At 36.5% G+C, this 18,149-nt stretch overlaps 3 protein-coding genes and 1 non-coding gene across 4 annotated transcripts; 1 reads left to right on the forward strand and 3 right to left on the reverse strand.

Annotated features, from left to right (window-relative positions):
* Positions 1-4,007: 4,007 nt before the first annotated feature.
* On the reverse strand, positions 4,008-8,178 carry CBG02365 (the record flags this gene model as incomplete). The annotated part of the gene is made up of 7 exons (XM_002630641.1): positions 4,008-4,139; positions 4,189-4,308; positions 4,373-4,461; positions 7,482-7,561; positions 7,608-7,709; positions 7,768-7,871; positions 7,939-8,178. The coding sequence occupies 7 exons, from the start codon at positions 8,176-8,178 to the stop codon at positions 4,008-4,010; spliced, it is 867 nt and encodes a 288-aa protein (XP_002630687.1).
* CBG28150 lies at positions 4,763-4,834 on the reverse strand. Its single transcript has one exon. It is a non-coding gene (tRNA).
* A 520-nt stretch (positions 8,179-8,698) lies between the features above and the next one.
* Positions 8,699-10,251, reverse strand: Cbr-gur-5 (the record flags this gene model as incomplete). The annotated part of the gene is made up of 8 exons (XM_045242603.1): positions 8,699-8,788; positions 8,833-9,171; positions 9,217-9,465; positions 9,509-9,624; positions 9,699-9,779; positions 9,858-9,941; positions 9,985-10,075; positions 10,123-10,251. 8 exons carry the CDS (start codon positions 10,249-10,251, stop codon positions 8,699-8,701), a joined length of 1,179 nt encoding a protein of 392 aa, XP_045092326.1.
* A 2,674-nt stretch (positions 10,252-12,925) lies between these two features.
* On the forward strand, positions 12,926-17,077 carry Cbr-pmt-1 (the record flags this gene model as incomplete). Its single annotated transcript, XM_002630639.1, has 5 exons — positions 12,926-12,969; positions 15,505-15,705; positions 15,773-16,148; positions 16,194-16,457; positions 16,514-17,077. 5 exons carry the CDS (start codon positions 12,926-12,928, stop codon positions 17,075-17,077), a joined length of 1,449 nt encoding a protein of 482 aa, XP_002630685.1.
* Between the last annotated feature and the right edge of the window lie 1,072 nt (positions 17,078-18,149).

An 18,149-nucleotide genomic window follows, 5' to 3' on the forward strand; every position in this document is an offset into this window, starting at 1 on the left:
CTCGCAACTTGTTGCATAAGAACAAGAAAACTTTGGTAAAAGGTTTGCAGGGTCTCAAGGATTTTGAACTGATTGTGAGGGCAGACATATTGAAGTACTGTATCTTAAGTTGAATTAAAAATAGCCAGAACAGTACAGTGTAACACGTGGAATTTAGAAGAACAAGAATCACATGCATCCGGGTCTCCTTATTCTACTCCCAACTGAGCCATCATTCGGGACTCTTTTTTGCAAACTGAACCCGTTTTTTCTCTTCTTTTTTTGCATTTGACTCGAGCAAAAATAGCAGAAGGACGGATATATGCATTGCTTTTAGAAAAAAAAGAAAAGGAAAAGTAATACAGTCAGGAATAAAGGATGAAAAATGAAGAAGAATGGGAAAAAGCAAAAAGAAAAGGAAGAAAGTAATAAGAAATAGTAAAAGAGAGACTCTTAGAAAAAGAGTAGTGAAGTCAGTGACCGGATTTAATCAAAAAGAACTCCAGAAAAAATGAATGAATAATGGGGAGCACATAAAGAACCAAAATTTCACATAAAAAAGAAAAAAAAAGAAAAAATGTCAGGTGAAATTGAAATCGGAGGGTGGAATAAAATGAAGAAGATGGATAAATCTCGGAAAATGGAAAGACAAAATAAATGTCAGTTTTCTCTTTTGCATGATATTAGAATTTTTCGGGAGAGGACAGGTGCAAAAATTGGTTGAAAATTGGAGGGACTTTATTTGAAAATGTGAGATTTCATATGACTCTTGAATTGAATTTTGAGTTGAGTTGAAGCTGGATTTTCAAGGAAAACATGTCAAAATAAATGTCAGGAAAAGCGGAAATACGAAATTTGTTGTGCTCGAAATAGTGAACGAGAAAAAGGTGTTTTCGAAATTTGAAGTATCGCTTTGCTAGTTTCCAAGAAGCAATAACCGCTGTTGCTTTTCTTTGAATTTATGAATTATTAATTAAAATTTGAACCGATTGAACGAGGATTATTAGGGAAGTATGATACAATGAATGGAATACGACTTTATTTGAAATCTTCAGAAACTATCTTTAAGGAAGTAGACATTTAGTCAACCTTAGCGAATTTCAGAGGAAAAAATTCAAGAGGAAAAAACAATTAAAGAGAGGACTCCAATCAAAACTTTTTGTAACGTTTGCATTAAAATGTTCCCAAAATTATGTATTTTCAGAATGTAACTTCGACGAAATTCAGAAAAATACCAAAACCCCGAAAAACGCCTTTGAAAATGAAACAAGCACCTTCATCTCCAGCACCCACTTTTTGAAAAATTTCAACGGCGTTTTTTGGGGTGTTTCGGATTGTTATTTAAACTTTTTCGCAACAAAATTAAGAAAAATCATAACTTTTTAAATATTTAAAGGCACTAAAATTGTTGATCCGAGCCCCTTTTAACCGAATTCAACGAATTTCAGATGAAAAAAAAATTCAAGAGGAAAAAAACTTCAAATTGGCTGCAAACTGTACAAATAAATGATTCGATTCCTTCCAGCCAAATTAAACCGTCTTTCTCTTGAAATATATTTTCAAATAAGGCGGACATTTCTATAAACTGCCAACAGGCAGAGTCTAGCGTTTTATATAAGAGTGATTATTAGCTTATATTTTGTATTTGGCAGAGAATGCACTCTGATGAAACAAAAAATGAACAGACATGAGTTTGATAAAAATCTCTTATTTTCTATCGAAAAATATTCTGAAAATGTGCAGGATGTAAGATCGTTTTTCATGAAATCAAATTGAAGAAAACATGTATTAACACCGAATAGATACAATCGAGAAGGAATAAATCGAAAAATCTGAGCCGACACTATAATTTTTTCTATCCGAAAGCTCTTTGCAGGCAGAAAAATGATCAAAATAAGAGAGTGAATGTGACGAAGAAGAAGAAGAAAAAGAATAAAAGATACTAGTGGTCGTTATTTTCAGAATTTCCCGAACACCGTCGTCACCAGAAGAGCAAAAACAACTAGTGCATGTTTTTTTTAATTCTGCTGAAAAGAAAAAGAAGAAAGGAATTAAATAATAACTGCAGAATACAAGATTTGGATCTAACAATAAGTAATAAAGTGATCATAAATCTTTTTTTTCTAGATAACTCTCAAAAATTGTTATTTTTAGAGCTGAAACAACAGATGAAACTTATAGTAAAACAACGGAAAAATAACTGAAAAAAAGAACAAGTGGACAACACGAAGGCGGATTTCTGAGAACGGGCGTGCTTTAATTAGTGGTCAGTTCTCCAGCAACGGGTATTTTGTCCCTTTATTTTGATTCCGGGGCTAGACTTCCTTCTGAATTTCAATGGAAAAAAAAGAAAAACATGTGTGGCATGGAATGAAAATCAGGAACCAGTATTGAATAATTAGAGAAAGCAGGAACTACCGTAAACAATCTAATAGAACTCTCCCAACTTTGGACCCATATATCTGATTTTCTCTAGAAAATATCAAAAAGTGGTTAACTGACAAAATTTTAACAATAATATAAAAATATCTTGTTAGTTGGCTACTTTTTGATATCTTTCACAGGAAATGAGATAATTGGCTCAAAGTTGAAAGTTAGGGTTGGCGTTCAAAAAATATACTGTTTATGGTATTTGAACTTAATTAAAGAATACGATCCCAATTTTACTTAATTAGCCTAATTTTAATTTTTTTTAATTTTAAACATATTTTTACTTAATTTTAATTCAACATCATAAGCTCAAAAGTGGCTGAAAATTGATGAAAATCAAAATCGTGAAAAATAGTGCGAAAGATAATCCAATTAGAACATCAATACACAAAATTTGACAATCAAAGTTCACTGTATTTCACGAACATCACCATATATTTGATACCGAGAAAAGGACAAGAAAAGTGTCAATATGGTGGAAAATACCGGAGAGGAATGCATGTCCGATGATGATGATGATAGATTGACTGAAGCGAGAAACTGACCCTCACACTATTGTATCATTTGTAGATGGTATCTTATTTTCGCAGAGGCGGTAGAGATACTATAAATGCAACGAACACATGTTACTGTCTGTTTTTAAGATTAGAAGGTACCATAAAATGAACTTTCTAAAAATTGTGTGTCTGTCGGTTAACGAAGCTTATTGGGAAATTATAATACAATGAAATGGATATGATTCCTTAAAATCTGCACAACTTTTGAGGAAATAAAAAACTTCAACGATTTTCAGATTACCAAAAGTTCGGGAGATGAAAATTTGCGAAACGTACCAGAAAAACTCTTAAATTCCTTTTCATGTTCGAATATTTTTCTTTTACAGTTATCCTTATCTTTCGATTACTTCTCCCTACAACACATTTTACAATTTCCTTCTACAGTAATCCTTTTTATTTTCGAATATTTTTTCCCTATCCTTTTCATTTTTAGCCAGCCTGCGCCTCCGCCGCTTCAAACAGCTGGCTGGTCCGCTTTTGGTGCGATTCAACCTATTCATTTTTCCATTCGATTTCTCTTTAGAATGTCATACCTCCCAATATAATTATGTACCTTTCAAATCAATTCACCTGTAGAATTTCAGTATTTTTGGGAAATTTTCAAATCCTAATTTTTCGAATTTTTTGTTAGTCTGAAATTCAGGTTCAGGAATCCTGAATCAGGAGTAACACGCTGGAAGTTGACATTCATTTGAGTTATTCACTTTTATGGTTTATCTGAAAGATTTTGGTAGACGCTGCTGTGGATGAAATACGCGTTACTTTCCTATGACTGTCTGAACTTTCACACCCATTGAGAGGGCTTCATTGAAAATTTATAGATCACCTGTGCTGCATCTTAAATAGAATTGTTGTCAGTTATCCATAAAACCGCACAAAGAGTCGTCAAGTTTATATAATACAAGCGAAAAACAGGTATAAATTCACAAATGAACAGGGATAGGCAGATGGAGGAAAAAGAAGAATGAGAAGAAGGGGGAAGAGAAGCAAGTGCATTTAACAGATTCATTATATTCCAGTTGTTTTATCGTTTTGATGATATTATGTTGGTCCTGCAGGTCTCATCAAATTGTGTGGATATTCTCCCTTTGTTTTTGGCGAGAACAAAAGATTTGATCGATGTGGAATTGGATCGTGTGGCCCTGGTGTTGGCACATGTCCGGCACAGTAAACCTTCAAAATGAAACACTTGACGAGGGATCAAAAGTTAAAAGAAGCAAACCTCGAGATCAGTGTTATCGTTTCTGTTGTTGTGATAAGTTTTGAGTGAGAGCCGAGTTCCGCAAATCCAGCATTTGAAACATCCCTTATGGAACATTGATCCATCTTTCAATGGTCCCATCTGAAATGTATTTTTGTCTGTTTTCTAGATCTAGTACATTTTCAAAAAACAATCAAAGACTTACCTTGTCATTGAAATAAGTCGGTCGTTTGCAACGGAAGCACGGCTCTTTCATGATGGCCCTAAAGTAAGATAAAAAATGAAGAAATTGAACTTTTCGTGAGTGGGCGAACGAAAAATGTGAAAGAAACCGAAAGTAAAGGTGGTTAGATGGGTAGAAATGTACGCGAAAGTAAGCAATGGTAAAGTTTTTATTTAACATCTGCGCTGGGCGAACAGAACAGTAAACAATTCGGCGGTACTAGGCTCTTTTTTCACCTCAACAGAAACATGAGCTAATTCTATTTCATATTCCAGTTTTCTCACACAAGTTCCCTACTTTTAATTTGTAGAACAAGCAAGCAAGATACTATTTTTAAAATAAGTCACACTTTTCGAAACGATAAAAACATCCTGGAGGTATGGGGAATTGAACCCCAGCCCTCTCCCATGCTAAGGGAGCGCTCTACCACTGATCTATACCCCCCGCTGTATCATTGAGGTGAGAATGGCGCTTATCTATCGGGGACATGTTCCTCGTTGTTTTTGCCGTTGTTACACAAGATGAGAAGGATTGAATGAAGGAATGGGAGGGATGAGAAGAGGGAGAAGGATATTTGCGGTGATTATTGAGAATCCCTGTTTTTTTCGGACCTACTGTAGACTAACTCGCTGGTCAAGTGCTTGTTTTCATTTATTTTTCTATGGAAAAGTATTGAATTGACTTTTCGGGGAGAGAAAAACTACTTCGTCAATTGGGTATTGTATCGGATTTCAAAAAAAAGTAGAAGGTCACTTGAGTCAATACTTTGATTGAAGGAATAGTTCAAAGTCTAACTTGGGTTAATAAAAAAGCCACTGTCCATCCTTCAAGAAATTTTCTAGTCGCCTTACTATTACCGTAAAACCTGTAATAGAAGAGCCCCTAACTATTATATTTGAGACGATTTATCTCGGTTCTTGTTATCGGTATAAAAAAGTTATCAACTGATAAACTGTTTATCATAATATCAGAAGCGTTTTGTCAGTTGACACAATTTTGATACCTTTCATAGGAACCGAGATAATTGATCTCAAACTTGACAGCATGGGGGCCCTTCTATTACAGGTTTTACGGTATATATTCTCTTTCGGATCCGTATTACGAAATTTCTAATTTCTAGTCTGAAATTTATTTAGTGATTCATGCCTCTATTTGAACAATTAAAATGTTTGTTTTTCAGAATTTAGAGTTTGCGTAATAGAAATTCAGATTGGTTAATAAAAAGACTGCAAGTGTTCGAAAAGAGATTCCCCGGGCAAAAGAAGAGCTCAAAATGAGACACGGGTGGTGGAATCGATCATAGAGCACCACTGTATTTTTGCGTGGTAGCGCCGTCGGGGGCTCTACCAATTCAATCCCAATCACTGTGTGACGTCTCTTGAACTCTTTTTCGCTGAATCTCTCCAATCCCTATAATATTTCCTAGTCTCTACCGTCCCGGTGCACAGGAGTCAAGACAAATATGAAAAGCATTTTTTGGGGGAAGCAGAAAAGAAGAAAAGGGAAAAAGAGCACACATTTGGAGAGCACAAACTTGTAGAGTGCCGCCCGCGTCTATCGAGGGATCTGGTATACGTGAAGGTGAAAAGGGTAAAAGTGATAAGAGGAAAAAAGAGGAGGGAGAGCTCTATGAAAGTCAAAAGTTGAGAACGAAAAATTATAACGAAATAGAAGAGAGACTGGTTGGAAAGTTTTAAATTGTTTCGCTGGGCGGGTTTATGAACATTTTCAAGTGATTGGAACTTTTTTTTTAGGTAGAGCAGCACTGGTCGAGAGTTTTTAGTGTATGGATTTGTCTGTTTTTATGTAATATCTCATGAGTATCTATCCAAACGATACTGAAATTATCAATTAAAAGTAAAGTATAGTTCCTATTCTTTTGAGTTTTTCAAAGGAAGTGACTAATTTCTCAGAGAATTTCGGGCAAGATGCCCAAACGATGCCCACTAGATGCATGATCTTGTTCCCTAGTTTGTGCAAAATAGCTTATTATTATTATGCTGATACGAAAAACCGGAGCTGTCGAAGAGGAACGACAGTGGCGGCGGCCGAAGGTCCCACAACGAAAACTATCGTGACCAAAAAATGTTTTATTTTCTGAGTTTTTTTCCCGGTTTTGCTTATTTTCAGTTAATATTTTCGCTACGAAATAGTTTAATTTTCCGACTTGTTTAGGGAAAATAAACAGGAAAATCGCGAAAATGAGTAAAAAAAGAAAAATAAATTCTGAAAATGAAAAGAATTTTTTAGATTACATTAGTTGTCGTTAGTGGTAACTTTGGCCACAGCCACCGGCGTTTCTCTTCCACAGCTCCGATTTTTTATTTTGTACTAGTATAACACCCAGTGAGCGATTTTACCATGATTCGTAAAAACCCTAGATGTCATTGAACTTGATTAAATGGAAAACCCAGAAACAGATATTTCAAATTTCGAAAAAAAACATATCGAAATTTCCAAAAGCCTGCTCAGAAAATTAGAAGTGGTTATGTATGCACAGACAAGATCATGATCAAAACAAACCGAGAAATTATAATTGAATTGTTTATCATCGGAACCTTTCTTTTCAAACTCCTTCCTAGACTATCTATGTTTGACAGAAAATGCCGGAAAAATCCGGAAGAAAGGTGAAAAAAGCGAGTGATTAGCATAATAATCGAAGAAAAGAATTGGGTCGGCAAGAAAAAGAAGAGAATGGTTGTCGGAAAACGGAGAGCAATTTTTGTGTGTAAACATTAGATTATAACTTGCTAAAGAGCGCTTAGCGACCGGCAAATCAGATGCAAATTGAGCATTTTTGAGTTTCTGGAATTTTTCTGGAATTTTTTCTAATTAAATTTAAAAAGTTAAAAATTAAAAAATTGAATCGAATCGAATTACTGAAGATCTGAGAAATCAAAAAAAAAAAGACTACTACACAAGAAAAGCGTTTATTGGTTTTATTCATCAACCTGTGTACGTAAAAGTACATGTAAACTACGACCATTTGTTTTTGGATTCTTCTCGAATCATCTATATTTCACAAGCAAACGTTTCAAGAATCAGAAAAAGAAGCAGTTAAAAAAAAATTAAATTCTTCCAGTGGCTCCACGTTTCCATGACATGTGATAGACGAATACAGATTCGCATCCCAGGAATTCATCGTGACGATCATCACAGTAAACATCTTTTCTGAAACAAAATGTTATGTTTTTGTTCTTGAATTCGGTCATCAAACCTTTCACAGTCAATACGACGGCTCCAGAATGTCTGCTGGGTCTTCGATGTGATGAATTCCTCTTCGTCATCGCATTCTTGATTGACGTGTAGTTTGAAGAGGCTAAAGAGATAAAGAAAAAGGTTCAGATGATCATGAAGGTTATTAAAAAACTCCTTACTTATCACGAATTCTGACAGACACCTTCTGAATGTTATATGGAACTGGTGCAACGTCAGCAGTCAGGACTACTTCGGTGATGTTGTGAGCAGAGTGGTCTTCGATCTGAAAAACAGCTAACAGCAATGCATGAAAAACAGCTTGAAAAATGCTTCAATGACTACAGTAATACCTCAATTGGCTCCTTGGAGTACCGGAAATGAACAATTTCCAGATTATCTCCAGCATCGTTTTTCAAATTGAGAGTCACATTAATATGATGTCCCTTTGAAGAGTCATCACACAATGCTAGCACCGCATAATTCTTTCCGGTCATATCTCTCTGTGCCACGTGGAATGGCTTTCCTCCAAGAGAATCGACATGGTTGAATAAGAAACAGGTGGAAATGATAAGATGTGAAAAGATGAACATGATGTTGGAAAATGATTACGGTTGTTGTCTGAAAAACGGATCCAATTGAAAATGTGTTTTGTGTGGATGAGCTGAAAATGAGTTGGGTAATGAATCAGATTTAAGAAAGAGTAGATTTTTGGGCCGGGGGACGACTGACACAAAAATAGAAAGAAAATGGGAGAAAAGACAAAGTGGACGACGAGCGGAAGAAGACGTCATTCGCCTGGGAATTCAATTCGTTTTATCATTTTTCGGCAATTCCCCAACTCTCATGTAAGAAGAAAAAAACTTCTCGAGCAGGTTTTTTCGTCAGAACGAATGTTTCTTGTTTGAAAAAGAAATGGATGAAGAACATCGTCATGGGAATCGTTCTCGTTGAAAAAAAGATGAAAGATTGAGAGATAGAGGTGAAATAGAAGATTGATAGATTCATGATGAACTCTCGCTTTTCGGAGTTTGAACTATTTTTAAACTTGAGAATGTTTTTAAATAGTAAAAAATTGAAAAATAGAACATTTCATTGCAAGCCAACAGATCTTTAATTTCCATCTTCCACTGTCACCTCAATTATTCGTTCCGGCTTTAAATCTGTCAACAGAGACATCATCATTGCTGTAGCCGACAGTGTCTGAAATGATTTTTCCGATTACTTGAATTCGATTCTGAACTCACTCCCAGAATTAAAGGACGCGACAAAGTGGCGAATCCCCAAATAGAAATTCCCAATCCGTTTTGTTCGCAATGATTGGATAAAGTGTTCGCAAGCTGATAAATCTCTGGGTCATAGGGCTGCCAGATGTTCTTGTTTTTGCACAAGGAATGTTTCAGATTCTGGCACTCTTCGTGGACACGAGCAGGAGCAATAGTAACAGAACAGAATGCACATGTACAGAAAAGGATGAAAGGAGCACAGATGAGAAAGTCAGTAAAAGAGGACATGTGTTGATTCAGCATCATTAAAGTGAATATCAAAATCGGGATTACTGTAGCCAACATGGCAAATGTGTAGAGCTGAAAATTTTGTAATATTTTCATAAGAGACGAAGAGAAACTCACCCGAAAAACCATGTCTAGCTCAGCAATCGCTTCACTTATGAGTCGAAACTTCTCAATGTTTTTCAGCAACTCTTCTTTTAAATAATCTCGAGTTCCGGATAGATTCCGAATCTGTTTGTTGAAATAAGAAACTTCGAAATATGCAGCATTTGCATAAGTGACAAAAACATAAGTAGTTGTGAGCCAGACAGAATACATATATGAACTGATAATCGACATAATGAATCGCAGTTTTTTGTAATAGAACATCTGAAATAGTTTTAATGTTAAAACTGAATGAAGCATGTCAAACCTCTGAAATTAACATTGCCCAAACCGAATGCGATTTTTCAAAATAGAATTTTGCAGAATAGCAGACATTGAACACCGTTGTAACTACATACAGTATAATGAACCAGCGAGCTCCATCTGAAAACTTTTTTGTTTCAAGAAAGTATCAATTCAGCTGTATTACCGTAAAATTTGTGAGTTTTACTTCTTACGCCTCTGAAATTCTGACAAACTTCGAGTTTCGCTTTCAACCCTTCCAATTTTCCACTCAACTGCCAATAAACCAGAAAAACCTGAAGAAAAAATTGAGAATTTGATTTTAAAATTATTTGAAACCGTTGAAAGTATGGATTCGACATGCCAAATCATACTAAGAAGTTGAAGAGACATATCCAAAACATAAAATGACGATTTATAGAACATTGTTTTTGCCATGAAGCCCAGATAGTACATGCCTAAAAATTGATTTTGACAATTTTTGCTGTAAAATTCTTTTACTGGAAATCAAGAAAATCGCAGTGACTGCATTATTGATTCGTCTTGCCCATCCTCTAGAATGGGTGAAATCCAAGCGAAGCAACCAAATGATCTCAAATTTAAGAATAAGAAATAACATTTCAAAACTTGTGAACAAACCCTCTCGACATGAGCAAACGGAGTGTTTTCATAGTCTTCTTTTGTTAGATTTATCCGAGAAGAAACTGATTTTAAAGAATTCAAAGATTCCGTGGATATAACAGACAATTTCGAAACAGAAGGAACCATTTTTTTTACATTTGAATGAATGAACAGATGGAAAACAAACTGTTTTTGGGGGTTATGGGATATGAAATCTTTCCGCCCAGTAAGCCGATTTTTCGGCGATCTCTTGTTACTGAACTTGTGGAGAATAAAACTTTTAACCTTTGAAAATTGTTTTGGGTTGTCCATCGGCATCCAACTGTTGGACTGTGGAACTATTAGGGATGGATGCATGAAAAACCATTATAAGACCAATTAAACTTTTTTCCGGTTTTCAATTGAAAAAGAAAAAAATTTGTTAGAGAAGCTAAAATGTTAGGATTTTCTATTCAGGATTTGTAACAGGCCAGACCGTGTTATTTTTCCAATTTTTGAAGGTCCGGCCCGGCTCCCGAAATTTTTACAAATATGATTTTTAATTTCATCAAAGCATAGAAATTTATGATTGACAAGCAAACAAATCAATCAAAGGAAAAAATTGGCTTAAAAATACTGAATTTTTGATACCGGGCCAACGGCGCCGGACCTTGAAAATTTTTTTCAAGCCCGGCCCAAGGAGACACACAAAAACGTATTCTTTAGTTGAGTTTCGGCCGATTTCGCTATTTTCAGGAATCTGGAGTTCAGCTGTCAAGTTTCCGATCAATGTTTTGGAGGATGTAAAACAGAACTAGATTCAAAACTTTGCATTCATAGAATTTTTTGAATATTCTTAGTTTTTCAGCTTGCCGATTTATGAAAGACAAAAATTCTGTGAATGCGAATTTTCCGATCTAGTTCTACGAGCTCGAGAGTCCTGAATATGCCGAAAAGCAGCTTAAAAATACGTTTTTGTACATATACTGTATTTCCAGAGTACCTAAACCGTTGTTTCTTCTGAATCCAACTTTTTGAAAACTCAGATCTAATCTTCCACATGAACTTTCTTTCTGAGCGTCGACATCACCAATAGTCCCCATGACAACGAGTATTTTGTGGTTTTTCGTGTAGTCCTTCAGTATATCATGTGTTTTTCTTCTTGCAATTACTCTTCCGCCGGATCTCATAGAGTATATATTTATACTCCTTCCCTCTTTTTTTTTGAGAAATCTGATATTCTGTTTAAGACTGGTTCTAATGATTTACGACTCCAGAACGACTCCAGAACTGTCCGTCGGATAGATAAAAAGCTAAGATCGGATTAAAAATTGTCCATCTTAATGGAGTGAGATTTACGACATATATCAAGTTTCAATCTAACATTTTTGATTACTGAAAAATGTCTAATATTCTGATGTGAATCTCAGATGTGCGACAAGATCTCAAAGCTAGATTGCGGAACTTTTGAAGGTTAAATTACAAAATATCGGCATTCTTTCAGAACGGTCACATGTTTTTTTTCTCCCGCGTCCCTCGAAATGCTTACTCTTTTGAATAACATATTTGAATTTTTCGCGGGTTATTTTTTCGATCTGCTTTGGAATCAACTGGATCTGCCGATTAATGACTACAATTTTTCATCTGGCTTCCGAAAGAAGATTTCAGAGTTATTGATCACTTTTGATAGATTAAAAGTTAAAATCAGGAAAGTATGAAAGTCGCTGATAGTGAGTTTCACAGTTTTAAATGAAGAGCGAAAAAGCGCGCCTTGCAACCAGTTGATTTTGAAGAAATAGATCATGATCTAGATCAAACCAGCGTCCACTTTAAAATTATTAAATTTTTTCTGGCCTACGTGTTTCCTGGGGCGCGTTTTCTGACCCCCTCGCTTGAACCCAAGTGCGTACTGGCTTTTCAATCAACCTGATTGGTTTTTTCCTAGACCTAATTGCGTGTCAGGAAACACTGCTCTTCTTGCTAAACACCTTACAAACACTCAATTTTCTTACTTTTACACTCCAAAGGAAGCCAAAAATCGGAGTGTGTATGCCTATCCATAAAATTGTTATTCCTCCATCTGGAACTGATAAGAACGATGAACTCCAACACTGCCTTTTGGCTATTTCTTCGCTTTTCGATTGTTTGATTTTTTTCTCGCTTGTCATTTTCAATCAGTCGATTGAATTGAACTTGTGAACCAACGTCTATCTTTATCTTTTTTTTTCTAAATTCCGCAACCAAAAAAACCGCCAAGGTCTCGATAGTATTCATCTTCTCATCACTGTGATACTTTACAATTTGCTGCAAAATGAACATGATGAGAGTGTATGTATTGTCTGTATTTCTTCTTTTTCTCTTCTCCCTTTTTTCTCGATGACAAAAATCAGATAATACCGTGTAACAACTACCATATATTCTCTTCTTCGTCTTCTCCTTCTTCACCTTTCTCGTCTTGATTCAAATCAGTTGTCTCTTTTTTTCTCCTCTTGCCGTCTATTCATGTCGATAGGGCAATTGGTTTTTTATTTTAATAAGAATGTGTGTGTGTGTGTTCCCTTGGTTTCGATTTGATATAAGGAATTTTGTAGATGAGATATGTCAGAAAAGGGGCGGGCGTTCAGTGAACACTGTTCACTGAACCTACAGTATCCCTCTCTGAGGCCGTGGCAGATTATTCAAATTAAAGCCTCGCCCATCTCGAGTATCGCAGAGCAGTTCAGTCGTTTTCCGATTTCCAAATCCTATGAAAATATTTCCCTCTCCTTCCGTCTACTTCTTATGTTTTTGAACACTTCCAATACATTTATCCTTCGTCATCATTTATGTTTCAGGTGTCAACATGTCGATCGGCCAACAACTATTTTCTGTTGAGGATCAAACTCTGTAAGTGACTTTTTTCTGATTCCTTTTAGATGATCACATGATTTCAAAAAATATATGGTAGACGACCACCCATTCTTTTCTTGTATCATTCGACACGTGGGAGCATGTACACGTGTGGTAGGTGATGATCCTAGACGATTTTCTGACATCAGATTCTGGATCACCTTTTCAAAAAATTTGGTCCACATTTTCGAGTTCGACTTATTTATACAGTAGTTTCTAACTTACAAGGCAACCTATAAAGTTGACATTTCAATTGGCAAATTCTGTGACACTTCTGATGTCACAATTTTTCTAAAACGATTTTTCAAACTTGGGAAAATTATCTCGCTCAAAGGGTAGGCAAATTTTTCTGCAATCCTTAGGAATGCAGAAGTTCATAGTTGAAAATTGCCGTTTTTGCACAGAAAAGGCGTTTTTTTATACTGAAACTGAAATTTCAGCACTTTAGAAGTTTGAGAAGGGATCTAATGGTTCTTAAAGACGCTCTTTCACTTGTATAGTGGTTTTTGTCAAATAAAATGGCAGCTTAAAAAGTTCCATGTTAAGCTTCTTTCACATTTTCATTGTTGAATGCCAAGCTGTGCAAACGTAAAACTGCAACAGATCTAATTTTGTTCAGCTCGAGCTTGAACTTTCCAACCATGGTCAACCCTGATTTTCCCTTTTCCTACACAATTTTCCCTGGATTTTCTGAAAGCACGTTTCTTCCACTTTTTGTGCAATTCCATTTTTATTGGCTTTTTGTTTCCAGCATCTCTGATAAGATAAGAATGGTCAGCAGACGTTGACCGTCGCTTTTCCGAAGTACTATTCTTTTCTAAAAAAAAGCCTGCTTTACCAGTCTGATCGTTTCAATTTCTTCCATATAAGTCAGTTGTTGATTGATTTAACTTTTGCAAGTTTTCAGTTTACAAATCTTCATAGATCCCCTTTTTTCTCCAACACTATCTAGTCTAGCATGTCAGAGACATATTTTATCGCGTATCGTTTCTTTGAAAAAAGACAAGAGAGGAGAGAATAAAACCTAACCCCTAACTGATAGTTCGCTACGATAATGAATATGATGTTGATGATAAAAACTTGATATTTTCTTAGAATTCGTGTCCAAAAGAATTGAAAAATGACAAGTTCAGAAGGCCAAGTGTACTGTGCTCGCGTTATAGGCTCGCTTAGGCAGAAGCGAGGCTACTGCCGTCAGTTGGGAGGAGTACACTGATAATGAACTTTTATGGGGAGCGGTAAAAATGAAGGGAAACGATCAGATAGGAGTGGCAAACAGTAATAATAGAAGAAGGAAAACTAGTTCCACGTTGTATCTATGATGTGACACAGATAGTGCAATTGGTGTCCGATTTGAAAAATCAGAGGGCACAGGAAGTCAGGGATTTGCCAGAATAACATTTGAAAAAAGGGTAGAATTTAATTTTTGTAGTGGTCGGATCTGCTAAAATATCGTAACCGTAAAACTTCTAATAGAAGGGCTCCCCGATGTTTAGCTTTCCGCCAATTTTTATTGGTTCTTTTTAAATATATCAAAAAAGTTGTCAAATGATAAATTGTTTATCATAGTATAAAAAACACTTTATCAATCGACATGTTATAGATATCTCTAATAGAAATTGAGATATCTGAAAATTGAGAGTCTGGGGGCCTTTCTATTACAGGTGTTATATAATCTTGTAAGAGGTTCAATTTTTCTAACATGAGTAATCATCAAGTTATCAATTGAAATCTTGATACAATCCATACAAATTACCTAGTAAATCTCGACTTGGGCCCTTAAGTCTTAGGGTCAATAATTCAAATATATACCAGTGATCAGGATCTAGTTTATCAGATCATTCAATCCAAGCTATTTTGAATCCAGAGAAAAGAGCCCAGCTATTAGAGGAACAAATCACTAATTAGCATGACCAAATTGTATGCATAAAATAATAATTTGCACAAATACGCAGATTACTGTATTATTTTGAAAACCTTTTTTAAGATCTCAAAGAACATATGAATCCTATTAAAATTTAATTCGACGGGATGTTTTAGTTGGATCTATGGATCATCAAGAAATTCAAAATATGATGAGCACAAACTGTATTTCTGTTGCAATACAAACTGAGTATTTTGTCATCCCATCAAAATTTTAGTCGTTTTTTAAACTCATCTTAAACATTTGATCGTTAGAACACTCATCTGTCTACGATATATTTTATGTATTCTTCGCATGTTCTATTTCCTCCCATTATTCGTGAAATCGGCCATCGTCTCCACTCGTGTTTCTCGAAAGTGGGCGGAGCTTCAGAATGGCCTGATCGGCAGTCGGGGACAGGGGGGCGAAAAGTTCTATGCACCCTACCCCATACAACAAGATAAAACAATTCCATTTATCATTTTGCTTGTTTCTCGAAACCATTGAGTCTGCCTCGTAGTCTCCTGTTTGCTTTGATGACCAGATGAGAAAAAAAAACATCAATGCAAACATTTTGATTCCATTGTTTGAATCACTGGCTCCTATTCTTAATTTTGTGGCTTTTTCAGGGACAAAGAAATGGAGATGGTTATGCAACGTCGTGCGAACTTCAAATCTTTCTGGGATAAGTATTCAGATAAGCCGGATACCAATTCTATGATGTTGAATCATTCGGCTGAAGAGTTGGAGTCCAGCGATCGTGCCGATATTTTGGCTAGTTTGCCACTTCTCCACGACAAGGACGTTGTGGATATTGGAGCTGGAATTGGGTAAGTGTAGTTACGCTTTCTAAAAATCTTTCTTAAATTATTCCATCTTGAATTGTACTGTTTTCAGACGCTTCACCACTGTTCTTGCCGAGACTGCTCGTTGGGTTCTCTCCACCGATTTCATTGACAGTTTCATCAAGAAAAACCAACAACGAAATGCTCATCTTGGAAACATCAACTATCGTGTTGGAGATGCTGTCGGACTCAAGATGGACTCAACCAGTGTTGACTTGGTCTTCACCAACTGGCTCATGATGTATCTCTCCGATGATGAGACCGTTGAGTTCATCTTCAACTGCATGAGATGGCTTCGTCAAGATGGAATTGTACATCTCCGTGAGAGTTGCTCCGAGCCAAGCACTGGAAGATCGAAAGCAACTTCGATGCACGATGCTGCCAACGCAAATCCGACCCATTACAGATTCTCGTCGCTTTACATCAATGTAATTGAGTAGTACGATTTCAAAGTCTCATTTTTATCTTTTCAGCTTCTCCGTGCCATCCGCTACAGTGATGCCGACAACAAGTTGTGGCGCTTCAATGTCCAGTGGTCGTGCTCTGTGCCAACCTACATCAAGAGATCCAACAATTGGCGTCAGGTTCACTGGCTTGCTGAGAAGGTTCCAGCCGAGGAGGGAGCCAAGGAGACTCCAGCCAAGGAATTAGTCGACCTTCTCAAAAACACTTGGCAAAAGGAACAAGAAGCGTGGGATGCCAAATTAGACGGAGAGAAATACGTCTGGACTGAGAAGGTAAGATTATTTTAAAGAAGATCCTTATGAAGTTTCACAAAAAATTAAATTTTCAGGTCTTCGACGACGCTCTCACTTCCCTCCCATCGAACTCCACCTTCTTCCTCTACACTCCACGTACCGTCTCACCATTCTGCCACATCAACGCGCACACTCTTGCCGAAACCTTCAATGCCAACGTCTGGAACACTGAACTCGTTCCAGAATACTACCGTACCTCTCTCACCAAATCCAACAATTTGAAGGACCAAAGAGTTCGTTTCGGATGGAACGAGACTCTCGCCAGCTCTGTCAATTACTGGCAAAACAAGGACGCTAAGTTCGACGTGTTCCTTTCGACTGAATTATTGAGCACTGCTGATGACGAGACTATTCGCAGAGCCACAGAAATCATGAATGACGGAGCCAAAATTTTCACTTTGGAGCCAGTCGACGTTGTCAACGTGGCTGAGACCAAGGAGCGTCTCCAGAAGTTGGGATACAATTTGGAATCTTTCACTGACGTGACCAAGAAGGCCATCGATGCTCAGGAGCAATACTTCAGAGACCATGAGCAACTGGCCAATGAGGAGGTTATCCGCAAGAACTGGGTTCTTCTCGAGCTCTCCGTTGCTCATTAAACTGTACAAATCTTTACTGTTCCACTGGATGGAATTTGAATCTACAACACGTATTCTTTTTCTCGCATGTTTCTATATATAGATCGAATATTACATGAAAATATGTAACATTTTTTTCCGAATGCTCCCTACCACAATTTCCTTATTTTTTCCCGTCGTCGTCCTATTCTTCCCTCCATTCAATTCCTTGTTTCTCTTCTCACCCTTCTGATGTACCCCATTTTTTTCGTTCCTATTCTTTTTTGTGTCCCGTTTTCTTTTGTGAATAAAGCTACTAGCGTCGATTCATTCGATGTTTTTCCTTCGTTTTCCGATTCACATTTTTTTTGCTTTTTGTGAGAGGGATATGTTGATTTTCTCGTCTTTTTTCAAGAATCTTCTGGGAATTTTTTGTCTTGACGTTCGAGCGAGATGACTTATATTCATCTCGGAAGACGTTTTGAAGTTCCGTCAGATTTTTTGACAAAATTTGTTGTCCCAGTTGGACTTGTTATGTTACTGTAGCTCCACTAGTTTGAAAAAAAAAAACCATAAATCAAATTATGGTAAATGCGTAATAAATGGCTCCTTTACCTGGCTCCCGAACCTGTAATAAATGGCTACCTTACCTTTTTACTTTGCACCAATTTTTCTTGTTTCTTGTCAAAGATATCAGAAAGTGAAACTGATAAATTGTTTGTCATGATATCAGAATTGTTTTGTCAGCTGACACATTTTTGTATCCTTTCCAGAATTCGAGATAATCGAGATCAAACGGTTTGGGTGGTCTTTGGTTGAAGGAAATAAGGTATGGTGGATATTTATAAAAAAAGTTTCTGCTCAAAGTGGATGGGTTTGAGAAATCAGTTGGCTCTGGCCAGAGCAACCCTAAATAATAATGACTGATCAGAGAAGACTAGGCCAAAATATGAAATATAAACTTCTCTAACTAATTTCAGTTCTTATGGGCATCGAAATAGGGGCATCGTGCTCAAAGGGGGCATTCAATCATAGGAGTCACTAACTGATAGGGGTCATTTTGAAGTTGTCTCTTACAAGGGAGGCATTTTCAGACAATCTTTGGGGATTTTCT

The sequence above is a fragment of the Caenorhabditis briggsae genome, assembly GCF_000004555.2.
Source record: "Caenorhabditis briggsae complete genome, chrII, whole genome shotgun sequence".
Taxonomy (NCBI): Eukaryota; Metazoa; Nematoda; class Chromadorea; order Rhabditida; family Rhabditidae; genus Caenorhabditis; species Caenorhabditis briggsae.